Source organism: Octopus sinensis, unplaced genomic scaffold (genome assembly GCF_006345805.1).
Source record: "Octopus sinensis unplaced genomic scaffold, ASM634580v1 Contig16482, whole genome shotgun sequence".
Lineage (NCBI taxonomy): Eukaryota > Metazoa > Mollusca > Cephalopoda > Octopoda > Octopodidae > Octopus > Octopus sinensis.
The window spans coordinates 10,616-28,157 of record NW_021834377.1 but is presented as its reverse complement, the minus strand read 5'-3'; the positions used below and the strand labels follow the sequence as shown (position 1 = coordinate 28,157).

Below are 17,542 nucleotides of genomic sequence, written 5' to 3'. Positions count from 1 at the left end.
TACGACATTTCTTGTTTCAAAAATTTTAGATGTAATTCTTTATCTGAACTATTAAATTTATCCCATTTCTGCATTACCAAAATGTTTATATCATAGAGTAGACACATCTATTATAATACCAACTCCTGGAATATAAAGTCTGTCATAGACACACTTCCACACACACACACACACCAATATACATATAAATGACACTAGATTTCTGATGTTTTCATTGCAGTCTTGTATCGTTGTTTGCTAAAACAGACATCGCTCTTTCTCTACCTTCATCATCATCGTTTAACATCTGCTTTTCACACTGGCATGGGTTGTGAGGTTTGACTGAGGACTGGCAAGCCATGAGGCTGAACAAGGTTTCAATCTTATCAGGCAAGATTTCTACAGCTGGATGCTGTTTTAGCGTGTCGCGGTTGCCTTTTATGTGCCACGGAGCCAGTCAGGTAGCATTGGTATCGACCATGCTTGAATGGTTATTTGTATGTGCCACCGGCATGGGTGCAAGTCAGGCAGCACTAGCATCAATCATGCTCGAATGGTACTTTTTACATGCCACCTGCATGGGAGCCATATATACAAAGACATATATACATATATATATATATACGGTTAGCTCAACGTTAATATTTTGTTGAGCATAAAAGATGAATAAATGTCAGTAAATAATATTGATGTCTCACTAACATCATCAAAATCCTTAGTGGGGTAATTTTAATGTAGGAAAAATTATTGGTTGATGTGGAGAATGAAAGCCAGATTCCTCCAAAGAGTTTGGCGCGTCCTGAAGAAGGCAATGTGCTGTTGAAATGGCCGCCACGTTCACCTGAGCTGACACCTTGCCATTTCTTTCTCAGGGAGGTCCTAGTCTATGTCTCCCCTCGTCCTGCAAGCCCAGAGGAACTTAAGCAGAGAATTATTACCATACTGGTCGTGAGATGTGCGAAAAATAACAGCTAAATAGCTCATAAATCACAGTTGATTGTTTTCTTTTTTTGGTTGCATGACCGAACGAATTCTCGTACGCAAAAATTTCTGAAAATTCCCCCAAATAAAAATATGTGACGAGGGATTATATTAGGTGCTTAAAGCAACACTCCACACACACAAAAATTAAATAAATTAGAAAAACATATTAATTCTAACATTTAATGATGCAGAAGAACCACCAGAAATAAAGACTTCCTACGTCTCAAATAAAAGCCATTTCCTCTCGATGCGATATTTGCTTTTCGTTTCAGTATTTCAAGTGCACACTCGTAGTTTTATAAAATCCCCATTTCTTACTAATTACATCGTAATTTTCCCATATTTAACGAAATTGTCGAATTTACACGTTAGAAAGAAAGATAAATGTTATCTAAACAAGGGATTGATCCGACGCTTTTACAAATAATTTAGAAAATAACCAAAAGTGCAATGAAATGTCTAAAAGAAAACAACACAATGAAAGTATTAAAATTACAGCCTTTCGTATAATTTCGTCTTAGTGAGATTTTTTTTCCTTTTAACTTTCTCAACACATCGAAACAAATAAATGTACATAATACGACACATATATAATAGAAATGTTTAAATAAATACTTACATAGTAATAGATATGGAGAGAAAGAGTGAAGGAGGAAGATGTGAGAACTGGAGTCAGAGTGGACAATGACAGCTTCAAGAGAATTTCTAGGTTTCTACAACAAACGTTAATTAATATTTTTCAGGTCCACATAATCGTAAATGCTGTATCTGTTTCTTTAGACAGTTAATTACCAATCATTTGTATATATTTGATTGGGTTTTCTCTTAAATATCAGTTTGAAAGTGAAAGTGATCAAACAATCAAGGTGCGTGAGGAACAAGAAATACACTTAATTAGGAAGACTCAACAAGGGGAACTAACTCCATATTTCTTTATTATGATTATACAATCGTTACATAGAAGGACAAATACAGGACATGCATGCAAAAAACAGTTAGGAGGTTCGATTAAAAATTTTCCATAACATTTGGATTATTCATTATAAAAAAATTCGTCTGTAAATTGTCCTTTACATGACCAATAGAATATTATAACATTACATAAACTTTCGATCTTACCGAAGTTTTAAACCCCGGCAATTTATAAGGCCCCGCAGCTTTTGTTTCCTCTCCTCCCTCCATAGTTAAGCTGGGTTTCTGACACCCACCTTTTTTTCCACTTACTTCCATCTTTTCTCATACACACCCCGTGGTAAGATCCTCTTTTCCAGCCCCATTTTGCTCTTCAGATGATATCTGAAGTAAGTGAGCAAGCCGGGGCCCGAGACAAAGGATCCTATCGCGACTCCTTCCATTCTTGTTCGCCACATGCATTCTTTTACTACTGCAACCGTGCAGTGAAAACATGCCTCACCTTCCTTCGAGAGTCCAGTTGGCGGTATCATCTTAATCATAGACTCAGCCGACAGCTGTACTCGTCCCACATGCGATAACACGTGTTCTGCGTAACTTATCAAGTCGGACAACTTCCGACAGTGTACAAAAGCGTGCTGGACGGTTTCATCGTCCAACTCGCACCTTGGACACGTCGGTGGCACTGAAATTCCGTGCCGCGATAACTTCTCGCGAACAGGTAAAGCATTCCTATAGCATTGCCAGGCCAGGGATCTTTGGAAATTATCCAAATACCCCGTCCTGAAAGTCTTTTTAAACAGGTTGGTAAGCTGGTCTTCGTCAAACCCCAGAGCCCCTCCTAGGACGTCGTCGTTCTTTGCCTCTACCAGTCTTCTATAAAATACCGAGGTGGTATTTCCGCAGCCGGCCTTGCCCGCCTTGTGGATCAGCGTGAGTGCCTGTCGGCACTCCTTTTGCCATAAAGTCAGTTTCCATCTTTTGATGCGAGCGGGTTTAAAATTCACTAAGGAGGCCGGTCTCGGGAAAAATTCCCCTGCCAGCGGACTCCACACCTTATCACCCTCCAGGTGGTGCCAGAGATGCTTCAGCCTCAACGCATGTCTGCGCATCATCAGCCAAGGCATTCCTAACCCACCCTTTAACGGTTCCTGGCAGCAAACGGAGCGCCTCACAAGTGGCTTTCCTCCCTTCCACAAAAAGCGGAAAAGGATTCGCCCCAACTTGCTAAGCCATGAATCGGGGCAAGGGACGACGGTCAGGCGGTAAGTGATTACAGATGCAATGAACATCTGTACCACCTCCGCCATTCCTTTCAAGGACAGAAACCTTCCGGACCAGGTCCTTACTATGGCCTCCACCTTGCTCGTCACCTCACTCCAGTTCCTCTCCGTTTGGGAGTCTGGCCCAAACCAAACTCCTAGCAACTTAACAGGGCCATCCGTCCAGTGTCCCACGACACTGGACGATATCGACTTGCTCCTCCAGGTGCCGAGGCGCAAGCCAACCGACTTGTCCTTGTTAACCTTTGCTCCTGCCACCGCCTCGTATCCTCTGATAGCCTCTTCCACACAAGGTAGCTGGGCCTCATTGGACACGATGAGGGTGACGTCATCCGCATAAGCAGTAACCGTTCTCCCACCTCCAATCTCATTCGAGTTACTTCCCAACCTCTCCAACTTTCGCAGCAATGGCTCAAGAGCCAACACGTACAAAAGTGGTGACAAGGGGCACCCTTGACGAACTGAACATTCGATCGAAAACGGTTCCGTTAGGTAACCGTTTATCTGGACGGTGGACTTGATGCCGCTATACATAGCGGAGATCCACCCGCGAAATTCAGGGCCCAGTCCAGCCGCTTCGAGGACCGTCGCCAGGTACTCATGGTCTACCCTATCGAACGCTTTACTTTGGTCTAAATGGACCATTACCCTGCCCTTGCCGGTTAATTTACCCACCCTATCTAAGGTGTAGCGTATAAGGTGAAGATTGTCCTGGATCGACCTGCCTGGAATTGCACATGTCTGTGCTCTCCCTACAAGTTTCTCCACGACAACCGTCAACCTTTTTGCCAACACCTTGGCCAAAATCTTTAACTCTACATTAAGTAGAGTTATGGGCCTGTAGTTACTAATGTTATCCCCCTTGCTCAGGTCTTTCTGGATTAGCGTCACCACTCCCCGGCTTACAGAACTGGGAATTCTCCCATTCTGCTGCCAGTTCGTGTAGACGCCTGCCAATATTCCCCCGAACAAGTCCGGCATACTTTGGTAAAACTCGTAGGGCAGCAAATCCAACCCCGGCGACTTCTCCCCGGCGCATCCGGCCAGTATCCCCTCTATCTCCGCGGGAGTGATCGCTTCTTCACAGCACTCCACCTCACGCCCCGAGAGCTGCGGCCCGCCGGCCAGGAAGTCCTTTAAGGTCCTCCCCCGCTCCGGCGCCACACCACCCCCGAACACGCGGGTGAAATGCTGGTGAAGAAACTTTTGCATCTCCTCCTGTCCATAGATCTTTTGTCTCTGTTCGTCAGTTAAAGACTTGATTGAGGCTTTGTTACCTCTCTGACTCTCCACTCGACGGGCCCATCCGGCAACGTTAATACCTTCTCGTTTCCCAGCGCGTAGCTTAGCTCTGACTCTGCAACCTTCGTGTTTGGAGTTAAGGTGACGGTACAATACCGTCCTTGCCGCCATCACTCCGGATGCAGAGCCAGCTTCCATTGCCTCGTTTAGATTCTTAATTAAATCGTCCTCTATCCTAGACCTATCTAACCTTAGCTGATTGCTAAATCTAATGGACTCTGAACGAATGGCTCTTTTGCGGGAGTGCCACCATCTATTGTTAATGATGGTGCCACACAATGCCCTCTGTACTAACACCTTAATCCGGGTACGGAAGTCTTCACAATTCAAAATAGCCTTGTTCAGCTTCCAGTACCGGGTCCCTGTCTATGACACTTGTCTAATTGCATCCTACACGTCACAAATTTGTGATCCGTGTAAGGCACAATGTGAAACTGTGGACAACTAAACGTATCCTTATCTCTTTTCTTAATAAATATCCTATCTAAATACGATCTGTGTGAGCCGTCGTTGTTACTCCACGTCCACTGTGGAACGCTCGGCTCATCGAGCTAGGAGAAATTAATTTCTCGAACCCATTTAGAAGAGGTGAGAACGTTTGGGCCTCGTTCATCTTGGACTCGGTTGCAATAGCTATGTCCACTCCATGTGTCGTGAGGTCGTTCAGGAAACAAATTTGTTTCCATTTCGTCCCCATTCCACGTACATTCACACAACCCAGCTTAGCCATTGTCGGTGAAAGAAAAATAAATGAACTTACGGTTGAGAAAGGGAGCATGACAGTTTAAATCTGCCCGCTTCCCCTTCTTCCTCCCTTGTGGTCGTAGCTGCAGGGCTCTTAACCGGCGTTGCCACCGGGCTCTGGGTAGGTGTGGTTGCCGGCGTTATAACAAGTTTACCCTCCAGTACTTCCTTTGTTACGTCTCTTATCAGTCTATTCTTTAGATGTTCTTGTAGTATTTCCTCCTTCCACTCGTCTTCCTTTATTTTTGCGAAGCGAGTGGTTGCTTTTATGTCTGTAGCCTTGCTAAATAGTTTAAATTTTGAAAATTTATAGTATTTATATACCCTTTCGTTTTTTTCATCAAAAGCAATGATCTTATCATTTTTTTAAAGACTTTTACACATCTTGTTTTATGGGGAGGGGCTTGGCGAACTGTTTTCCAATGAATACAGTGCCGTGGGGGTAGGGCTGGGGAATTTGCTTTGTGTGTATGTCTGCAGTGCTTGCTGATTTTTTCCTTGTTTGGGGAGGGGAGTCCAGGGTGTTATCTTTTTTTCTTTTGTGTGTCACCTGTGTGTAATCCATTTGTACGATACAATCCTCCGTTTCTGTTTCTTTGCTTGTCGTCGTCTTGTTTTCTTTTTCCGCCTTCTCCCCTTCAGTGTTTGAAGCACTTTGAGGAGGGGCTTCGTTGGTTTTCTTTTTTTTTAAGCGGTTCAAGCGGACGTGACCCTTTTCGCCACATTTAAAGCACCTAGGTCTGCGTCCCTCCACTGACACTCTCATGGACGTTCCATCTTCGTTAAATATCCTATCGGGCAGGTTCTCCAATATCTTGTTTTCTGCCTGAACGAGGAATTCCAGCGTCTGTCCCTTCCAGCGTACCTCCTCTTTCCTTCTCATCTGCAGAATCGAAACTTCCCGCTCTACATTGTGCAGGACCGCCGCTGCTACCCACATTGTCATACCCTCTCGGTATGTCCTCTACCAGCAGTTTAGCTGTTCTTTTTCCCATATACGAGGGTAGCAACATGATATCATCATTTTTCAGGGTCATTGATGACACCTCTCTTGCTACCTCAGCCGAGTCAAAATGTGCTTCAACAGTAGCGCTGCGAGCTCCTCGAACGACATGGCGAATTTTGTCCCACACCGGGGACAAGCACTTTTCGACTATCTCGTTTCTGACGTCCATGATATTTTTTTCTTTGTAGCTATACACTTTGTATATAACTGTCTTTTCCTTTATTTCCTGTACCTTCGCTTGCGGCGGTACAAGTTTGATTTCGTTTCCTTCTATTTTTACTAAGTTCCGAAATTCGAATAGTTGTTCGATCTTGAATTCAACGTCCATCATGGTTCCGCCTACCGCGGCCGAAAAAGACTGTTTTTTTACTTCAGTGTCCTTTAATTCACTTGTTCCCATCGCGGGAAAATCATTCTTCGACGCCAAGTCGAAATCCATTTCTCAAAAATGTTTCAAAAATTACCTCGAAGGTAATAACAATTTTAAACAGAGAATTTTGTGCCCCGTAGGGCGAAAATTACCGTTACACAACGGGCACTGTTCAATTAACAATTAACAACAAACAACGATGAGCAAAAAGTCGAACTCTCTCAACAAAAGGCAGCAAATTTCTCAAAACGCAGATGAAAGTTCAAGGGAACTAACTGTTGTCTTGAAATATCAACGGCTTTACTGATATATATTTGAGTTGCTCGGTATTAAATTCGGATCATTAAGTGATGAAGTGATTTATTTCAAACCAAAATAAGTGACAAGGACATCACATTCGTGCGAAATCTGCTGAAATTGGGATCGCAGGCAATTTGATTGGGAAATACCATAAGGAATCAGTTTATCGATTATTTCTACTAATGGTTTTTTTTTTTTGAGAACATAAAGCATTCAAAGATCCCATGAGTCCTAAGTAATGCTGGCATCGAGTTTGAGCAAAATATGTCAAAATTGGTAAAAGTTATGGTTGAAAATGGGGTGTAGCCAATTTTAGCCAATTAATTATCCTCATTGAATGGATAACCCGAAATCGATGGTGTTTGGCCTTGGGATTTGTTGATGGACATGGTGAAGCATGGTCTCACCGGACATTGCAATCTGCAGAACTTGACCGGCATGTCTGACCGTGGGGGGATAAAGCTGCATCCTTGAAATGAAAACACTTTCACCCCTCCTGCACCCTGTAACAATGGTGGCCTCAGTCAAGTGGGGCGTAAGGGACTTGATTACTAAGTTGGTCCTGTTGCACTGTTTAGGCGGAAGTAAGTTTCTGATTAGCCTAATTGGGCATCCAACCCTTAGCCTAACAATGTGAGGTGGAAGCCCTGCTAGCTCCAATGAGTTGAGAAACTCGTTAGGGTAAATGACAATGCCTTCGGGGTCAGACGTCCGGTCAATTGATTTGTAGATGTACTCCTCACCCGGAATTCGTCATATGAGCTGGTCATTGATAGCACTGACACCTACGTTTTGTGGGGCCAGGATGGTTCTTTCACCGAGCCAATTGATGTCTGCATAATTACTTTCCAGATTGGGGAACACTGTTACCAAAAGACCGAAAACAGAGAGATGGGATAAATAGACTTGAAAACAGAGAGATGGGATAAATATAATAGTTCAGATAAAGAATTACTTCTACAATTTATGAAAACAGAAATGTCGTAAATTTGCACTTTTGAATATCTGCCTTTTAAACATGCTTTAAGTCTTATATTATTTTTTCTATTCTTTCAGAAAATCACATGAAATTGGCTAAAAAGTACTTTTTACTTTTAAAGAATCATCAATATGTATCATGTTTGAAAGACTCTGCAAAGATATTCTACAAACGTATAATCCTGCTTCTATAAAACATTGCTGAGTTACAGTAAAATATTTCCTCTGAGAGAGAAAGCATTTCTTTAGTTCTGTGTCTGAAATGTGCAAGAGATAATTTTCTCTTTTAAATATACTTTGATAGATTTCCAAAGAGTATTTGCAACATTTTTAAATATTGGCATTGATCACATTTAGAAGAAATATAAGAGAAGTGATATTTGTTTGGAATAAACTATAAAAGCAAAAAGAAGAAAAATATCCATAAATTTTGGTGAGAGGAGAATTAGTATTGAAAAGTTGTTGATCTTTACAACTTGAAGGATTGATTATATTTTTCTTGAAGAGATGTCGAAAGAATTAGGAAAATCATCATATGACTGTGACATCTGCAAAGAGTCATTCTTAGAAGAAAGTAAATTCAATCAACACAAACGTATTCATACAGGGGAGAAACCATATCACTGTGATATCTGTGGTAAATCATTCTCTGTTGGCAGTAACTTAACTACTCACAAACGTATTCATACAGGGGAGAAACCATATCACTGTGATATCTGTGGTGAATCATTCTCTGAAAGCAGCAGCTTAACTAAACACAAGCGTATTCATACAGGTGAGAAACCATATTCCTGTGATATCTGTGGAAGATCATTCTCTGAAAGCAGCAGCTTAACTAAACACAAGCGTATTCATACAGGTGAGAAACCATATTCCTGTGATATCTGTGGAAGATCATTCTCTGAAAGCAGCAGCTTAACTAAACACAAGCGTATTCATACAGGTGAGAAACCATATTCCTGTGATATCTGTGGAAGATCATTCTCAGAAAGCAGCTGCTTAACTACTCACAAGCGTATTCATACAGGTGAGAAACCATATTCCTGTGATACCTGTGGAAGATCATTCTCTGAAAGCAGCAGCTTAACTAAACACAAGCGTATTCATACAGGTGAGAAACCATATTCCTGTGATATCTGTGGTAAATCATTCTCAGAAAGCAGCAGCTTAACTAAACACAAACGTATTCATACAGGTGAGAAACCATATTCCTGTGATATCTGTGGTAAATCATTCTCAGAAAGCAGCAGCTTAACTAATCACAAGCGTATTCATACAGGTGAGAAACCATATTCCTGTAATATCTGTGGTGAATCATTCTCTGAAAGCAGCAGTTTATCTAAACACAAGCGTATTCATACAGGTGAGAAACCATATTCCTGTAATATCTGTGGTAAATCATTCTCAGAAAGCAGCAGCTTAACTAAACACACACGTATCCATACAGGTGAGAAACCATATTCCTGTGATATCTGTGGTAAATCATTCTCTCATAGTGGTAGCTTAACTACTCACAAACGTATTCATACAGAAGAGAAACCATTTCGCTGTGATATCTGTGGTAAATCATTATCTAGTGACAGTAACTTAGCTAGACACAAACGTATCCATACAGGGGAGAAATCATATCACTGTGATATCTGTGGTAAATCATTCTCTCAAAACAGTGGCTTAACTGAACACACACGTATCCATACTGGGGAGAAACCATATCACTGTGATATCTGTGGTAAATCATTCTATCAAAGCGGTCACTTAACTGCTCACAAACGGGTTCATACAGGAGAGAAGCCATATTCCTGTGATATCTGGAAAATCATTCTCAGAAAGCCATAGCCTAACTGAACACAGACGTATTCATACAGGGTAGAAACCATACCCCTGTGATATCTATGGTAAGATGTTCTCTGGAAACAGTCACTTAACTATACACAAATGCATTCACACTCAAGAAAAATCAATTCACAGTGATATCTGTGGCAAATCATTTACACAAAATCATTTCTGATTTAAACACGTCTTTCCTTATGAAGTGGGTCCGTAACATGGTGATATTTGTTGTATAACATTTCCTCAGAAGGACAAAGGACGTATCTTATAAAGACATCCACAGAATATAGAAACTATATGAATGTGACATCTATGGTAAATCTTTGACATGAAATCATCCATTATTGAATCGAAAGAGCATTGACTGAGGAAGGAAAACATATCACTGATGTTAAACTTGAATCATTCTTTCAAAATGGTGAATTAATTATACACAGTCCTGTTAATATGAAGAATATGCCATACCCTAAGATATCTGATAATGATCAATTATAACATAAATGAATTCAAACAGAAGAGGAACCATATCACTACGATGATGATGATCCTCATCATTTAACATTCACTTTTACATTCTTCTATGGATCAGATTGAATTCATTGATACCTTCCCTGTTTCCAAGCAAGGAAATATTTTCCCTGGTGAGACATATTTTACACAGAAGACTGGAAATGAACAACTACACAAGTATGACGGTCATGATGGCCATTTACAGACACCACATAATATCTCGACAAGGGTACACACACAAACACTTATGTGTATCTGAAGATTTTCTTATAGGAAATATCTTACATGTTTTCTACGCATCTAAAAGTTTCTAATTCCTATTAGGAAATGAAACACATGTAATGCTGAATAAATAATATCAAACTTTTCTCCACTGTCCTTATGTGTTATGTAATTACTCTGCAAAAAACATCATCCAAACCACCCACAAAAATAATATATATGTATACCGTAAATCCTTGAGTATAATCCGCATTGTTTTCCCAAAATTTATCGGTCAAAATCCCTAGTGCGTACTATATACGAGGTTAAAAATGAAAAATATTTTCTAAGCAATGTCCGAGTCTCTATTTGCTGTCAGGCAATGCTTATTCAGACACATTTTGTGATGTCGGGCGCGAAAATGCCTTACGCTAAGCCTGAAAGCAATGAAGTCATAAAATAATCATCCATAACTTGCAATAAGCAACATTTATTAAAATAAAAGTATTCAGAACACAGAATAACATGTAACAAAAACAATTTGCAAACATATTTACATTCCCATATAACAGTTAAAAACATCACCATTATTTTATTACGCATGCGTGGAAGTGTTTGTTTGACTAGGTGCTGCTGGCTTAATTACGTACGACTCAAGTTAGAGAAGGGGTGTGTATTATACACAAGGTTTAGGTGTTATACTCAAGGGCGGACTATACTCGAGGATTTACGGTATATATATATATATAGTAACCAGCTTGTTTGTGGTGAAAGTTGGTGTGCATCAGGGATCTGTGTTGTCACCATTGTTGTTTGCAATAGTGGTTGATGTGGAGAAGGAGAATGCAAGAAAGAGACTGTAAATAGAGATACTGTATGCAGATGACCTTGTTCTGATGAGAGAGAAGTTTTGGAAATGGAAGGAGGCATTTGAAAGCAAGGGTTTGAAGGTAAACCTTGGGGAGAGAAAGGTGATAGTGAGTGGGGTGGAAGGAGAAGTGTTGGTGAGTAAGGTGGATCCATGTGGTGTCTGTGGGAGGAGGGTAATGGCAAATGCAGTGTTGTGTATGACATGTGATAACATTGGAAAAATCCACATTTTTCATTTAAAAAATTAGGACCTGGGTTTGCACTCCATTAGCAAATTTTGTTGCTGGGCCATTGTTCATATGTGTAGGTAAAATCTGTAAAAGAAGAAAACGAGATTTCACATGCACACGAAGCTTGTAAGAACAAATATTGGATCTTTTCTGTTTGACAGGCAGTTTTTTCTAGCGGCGTCATATGAAATTGTCACCCATAATTATGACCCTAGTATCGATCTATTGCATTTCAATCTGTTTTAGGGGTGGTGGGAAGGGTATCTTTTTTTCTTCACAAATGTAAATAACCCCACTCTGTTTCTTAAACGAGGGACATATTCATACGGCACAGAATGTTTTTTTAACTCAATAGATTTCATTGATTGGTTGAAATTGCAGAAATTGAAGAAAAAACAACAAATATCTTACAAACTGTAGAATTTTCTCAATAAAGCCAAGAGAAAAAGATGTTTTATAAACAGATTCTACCAGGATACGAAGTTTAAAATTTTTTCGTTTGTCTTCTGCTTAATGGAATTAATACGATTATGCAAAAGAAAGAATAAAAGAAAATTTTTTAACCAACTCCCTCCATCCTAATTCCAAAACTTTCCACTGTTTTTCTTTTTTAATTCCTAGTTTTAACTGGTGAACCTCATGAGGGTGCTTGGTTTGTTCCAGCGCACCACCCGTTATAACGCTGTAACCTTGCTGCCGTGCCTCAATAGTCTTTGGTGGGGTTCCACAGCGCCCCAAAATTTGCAAACGAAGGAGTTGAATTCGTTTCTTTTTTACCTTGTTTTAAATACTTCAAAATCCAAATTGCCAAAATATGGGCCAAAATTTTTATGCGTGCTAGAAACGGTTTAAAAATGTCGGAGGTAAAGAACGAGTCCACCACCCGTTTTCGGCCTAACTAAAACCAACCCTAAAGACCGGGTGTACATATTCTTTACTATCGCCGTTAAAAATTAAGGAAATAGATTTGGGGGAGATCTGTTATTATGACTGACTTTTATTTCGTTATTCTAATATCTTTCGAAACTTATGCATGTATAAATACATACAATATATATATATAAACATATACACATAGATTTTTACGGAATTAGCTTTATATACATCCTTGTATGTTGACATTATTACCCGGGAACGAAATGGAAAGAAAAAAGTGGAACCGGTGTAAAAAAAAAGAGGGTAGGGAACGAATATGAGAACAAAAAGGCCCAGAAAGCAACGGGGGTGGGGTGAGGCCTTCGGAAAATTCACAAGATCCAATGCTTTTCCCTCATAACTTCAAAATGAGTTTTTAAAAATGAAATTTTATATAAATACCATTCAGACGGTATAGATTAAGATTATATAGAAATTTGTGGGGAAAACCTTTTCCAAGGGGGTGGGGAGAGGACGTCGGATAATTCACAAGATCCGAGTTTTTCCCTCGTAACTTTGAGGAAAATATAATCCTTTTGAAATTACAAATTAGGATTTTCCTCAGGAACTTTGATGCTAAACATCCCTTCGAAGGGTTCAGGTCTTTACTTCTACCGTGTTTATATATGTATATATGTATATATATATATATATACATATATAGGTAAACGTTAAAAAAACACAAACTGGGACAAGAACGTGAAACATTTTGAAGACGACAAAAAAACACATAGACGGGACTTTCGAAGATCTCAGTCATCAGTCAAGAACCAGATCATCTTCGCAATTTCGGCTGATTAATCTTGAGATTGCTCCAATCTGGGCAGCCCGCCAAGGGAAATCTAAGCCAATCGCATTAGATTCCTTGGAAGAAAACCTCGAAAGTATACAACACGGTGACGGAAAAACGGACGATGTTACTCGAAAAAAAATTTCAAAAGTACGTAAAAACAATAAAGATAGCACGGATAAAAATACAAAATAACGTGCTTAGCAGTATTTTGTCTGTCTTTACGTTCTCAGTTCAAATTCCGCCAAGGTCGATTTTGCCCTTCATCCTTTCGGGGTCGATAAGTTAAGTACGAGTTGTGTACTGGGATCAATCTAATTGACTGGCCCTTCCTCAAAAACTTCGAGCTTTGTGCCTTAGAGTAGAAAAGAATGTTGATTCTTTACTGACTTTTCTCCCTGTTTCATCCTCAACAAAATATTGACATTAAGCTGCCCGTATCTATGTATTTGTGTATTAACGAATGTACAGAATGAGGCAGAGGAGGAGTGATGTCTATGTTACCAAACAAAGCTGTGTTAATACGACACATGACTGAGGTGAAACCATCAGATATCTAGTGTCATTGACATGTATATTGGTGTGTGTCTAGGACAGACGCAATGTCCAGGAGGTGTTATTACGATAGATATGTCTGTGATATAAACCTCTTGAAAACAGAGAGATGGGATAAATTTAATAGTTCAGATAAAGAATTACTTCTACAATTTATGAAAACAGAAATGTCGTAAATTTGCACTTTTGAATATCTGCCTTTTAAACATACTTGTCTTATATTATTTTTTCTATTCTTTCAGAAAAATCACATGAAATTGGCTAAAAAGTATCTTTTACTTTTAAAGAATCATCAATATGTATCATGTTTGAAAGACTCTGCAAAGATATTCTACAAACGTATAATCCTGCTTCTAGAAAACATTGCTGAGTTACAGTAAAATATTTCCTCTGAGAGAGAGAAAGCATTTCTTTACTTCTGTGTCTGAAATGTGCAAGAGATAATTTTCTCTTTTAAATATACTTTGATGGATTTACAAAGGTATTTGTAGCATTTCTAAATATTAAGATCACATTTAGAAGAAAAGTGATATTTGTTTGGAATAAACTATAAAAACAAAAAGAAGAAAAATATCAATATATTTTGGTGGGAAGAGAAATATTTTTGAAAATTTATTGAAGTGTAAAACTTTAAGGATTCATTTTATTTTTCTTGAAGAGATGTCTGAAGAATTAAGAAAATCATCGTATGACTGTGACATCTGCAAAGAGTCATTCCTAGAAGAAAGTAAATTCAGTCAACACAAACAAATTCATACAGGGGAACAACCATACAAATGTGATATCTGTGGTAAATCATTCAGTCGAAGAGGTAGCTTAGCTACTCACAAACAGCTTCATATAGGGAAGAAACCCTATCAGTGTGATATCTGTGGTAAATCATTCTCTGTTGGCAGTAGCTTAACTCGTCATAAATGTATCCATACAGGAGAGAAACCATATCACTGTGATTTATGTGGTAAATCTTTCTCTGAAAATGGTAGCTTAGCTCAACACAGATGTATCCATACAGGAGAGAAACCTTATCCCTGTGATATCTGTGGTAAATCATTCTCTGTTGGCAGTAGCTTAACTCGTCATAAATGTATCCATACAGGAGAGAAACCATATCACTGTGATTTATGTGGTAAATCTTTCTCTGAAAACGGTAGCTTAGCTCAACACAAACGTATTCATACAGGGGAGAAACCATATTCCTGTGATATCTGTGGTGAATCATTCTATCACAGAGGTAACTTTACTACTTACTCAAGGGTTCATACAGGGGAGAAGCCATATCACTGTGACATCTGTGATAAATCATTCTCTGTTAGCAGTTTCCTAACTAGACACAAGCGTATTCATGCAGTGGAGAAAACCTCCCCGTGATATCAGTGGCAAATCATTCTATCAAAGAAGTAACTTAACTACTCAACATGGGTTCATACAGAGGAGAAACCATATCAATGTCATGTCTGTAGTAGATCATTCTCTTGTACTTACTGCTTAGATCAGTGGTTTTCGACCAGAGTTCCGTGGAACCTAAGGGTTCCGCCAGTACGGTCCAGGGGTTCCGCAAGAAGTTACAAAAATGCTAAAATCGACAGTAATTTTTAATTCTCCTGTGCAGATATGTGTGCATAAGACAATTAAATTATTGCACAGGGGTTCCTCGAGCCATTGGAATGTTTCCCTGTGGTTCCACTGCAGCAAAAAGGTTGAAAAGCACTGGCTTAGATATTCAGAAATATACCCATACAGGAGACAAGGAATACCACTGTGCCATGTATGGTAAATCATTCTCTTAGTAGTTGCCTAACTAAACAGAAGTGTATTCATACACTGGAGAAACCATATCACTGTCGTATCTGTGGTAAATCATCATCCTTTAAAATTCAGTTATTCATGCTTCTGTCTATCACACGGACTTCATTGATGGAGATTCTCTTCACCCGGGTACCTTTCCTGTTGCCAATCCCCAAATGTTTCCAAGCAAGGAAACGTTTTCCATGGTGAGACGTATTCGACACAGAAGACTGGAAATGACCAACTGCATTTGTATGACGGTCATTTACAAACATCACATCTGGACAAGCGTACACACACACATATGTATGTCTGGAGAATTTCTTATAGGAAATATTTTACATGTTTTCTCTTCATCTAAAAGTTTGTGATTCCTATTAGGAAATGAAACACATGTAATGCTGAATAAATGATATCAAACTTTTATCCAGTCTCCTTATGTGATATTTAATTACTCTGTAAAAAAAAATAACCAAACTTAATGCAAAAATAATATGTGTATATATCCTCGTTTTTTCTGTGTTCCTTTCTGTAGAAGAGCAAAGGCTCGAAACGTAAAAGACTTTTTCTATTCCTGAGCACTATACTAATACAACTGTTTGTTTTTTTCGTAAACTCTCCCTATATATATATATATAAATAGATAGATATATATAAATATATAACCAGCTTCTCTCTCTCCAACTGGTATACTTTTGTTATGTAGTGGAGTAGGCATGATAGGGATGGAGGAGTGAAGAAGAAGTAGAGAAAGGTGATCTTATAATAATTCTGCATGTCATTATGTTACTTAGCCTGTCAATAACACTTTCAGCTATTAGAGAAAAAGTGGGAGAAAGAAAAGAAGATAAGGTTAGGAATGAGGTGGGAAGAGGAAGAAAAGACTCAGAAAGAAGTGTGCAAATCCTTCCTGTCTTTCCTAAAGGGAGCAGGGCTGATGACGTGCACGCATGCCTTAAGTCATCCATGTTGTGGCCCCAGGTTAAGACCTTAAGCCTAAGCACAAACATGCATGCACACTTGCTTGGTGATAGAATGTCAGCAGCATTTGCTGAAGAAATTTTAGCCCTTGGAGAAGGCAAGGTCCCTAGGAGTGATAGGGGCAACATATCAGTCTATGAACTGTGCAACTCCATGAACAACTCTTCCGGTCTTTTGGAAACAGTGTTCCCCAATCTGGAAAGTAATTATGCAGACATCAATTGGCTCAGTGAAAGAACCATCCTGGCCCCACAAAACGTAGGTGTCAGTGCTATCAATGACCAGCTCATATGACGAATTCCAGGTGAGGAGTACATCTACAAATCAATTGACCGGACGTCTGACACCCAAGGCATTGTCATTTACCCTAACAAGTTTCTCAACTCATTGGAGCCAGCTAGGCTTCCATCTCACATCGTTAGGCTAAGGGTTGGATGCCCAATTAGGCTAATCAGAAACTTACTTCTGCCTAAACAGTGCAACAGGACCCACTTAGTAATCAAGTCCCTGACGCCCCACTTGACTGAGGCCACCATTGTAACAGGGTGCAGGAGGGGTGAAAATGTTTTCATTTCAAGGATGCAGCTTTATCCCCCACGGTCAGACATGCCGGTGAAGTTCTGCAGATTGCAATGTCCGGTGAGACCATGCTTCACCATGTCCATCAACAAATCCCAAGGCCAAACACCATCGATTTGGGGTTTTCCATTCAATGAGGATAAATAATTGATAAACTATTTCCTTATAGGGTTTCTGCTAAAATTGGCTACACCCCATTTTCAACCATAACTTTTAACAATTTTGACATATTTTGCTGAAACTCGATGCCAGCACTACTTAGGACTCATGGGATCTTTGAATGCTTTATGTTCTCAACAAAAAATTAAATAAAAAACCATTAGTAGAAATATTCGATAAACTTATTCCTTATGGTATTTCCCAATCAAATTGCCTGCGATCCTAATTTCAGCAGATTTCGCACGAATGCGAAGTCCTTGTCACTTATTTTGGTTTGAA

General features: G+C 39.5%; 1 protein-coding gene across 1 annotated transcript; it reads left to right on the top strand.

Annotated features, from left to right (window-relative positions):
• The first annotated feature begins 7,858 nt into the window (after positions 1-7,858).
• Positions 7,859-15,979, top strand: LOC115230829 (zinc finger protein 85-like). Its single transcript, XM_036499836.1, has 5 exons — positions 7,859-7,863; positions 8,710-8,885; positions 8,970-9,137; positions 9,222-9,667; positions 14,882-15,979. Exons 1-5 carry the CDS (start codon positions 7,859-7,861, stop codon positions 15,125-15,127), a joined length of 1,041 nt encoding a protein of 346 aa, XP_036355729.1. The 3' UTR covers positions 15,128-15,979.
• Positions 15,980-17,542: the final 1,563 nt, after the last annotated feature.

Coding starts and splice junctions, on each gene's coding strand:
- LOC115230829 (XM_036499836.1), top strand. Junction 9,138..9,221: donor TCACAAGCGTATTCATACAG/GTGAGAAACCAT, acceptor GTATTCATACAG/GTGAGAAACCATATTCCTGT. Junction 9,668..14,881: donor AGCCATATTCCTGTGATATC/TGGAAAATCATT, acceptor CACTGTGATTTA/TGTGGTAAATCTTTCTCTGA.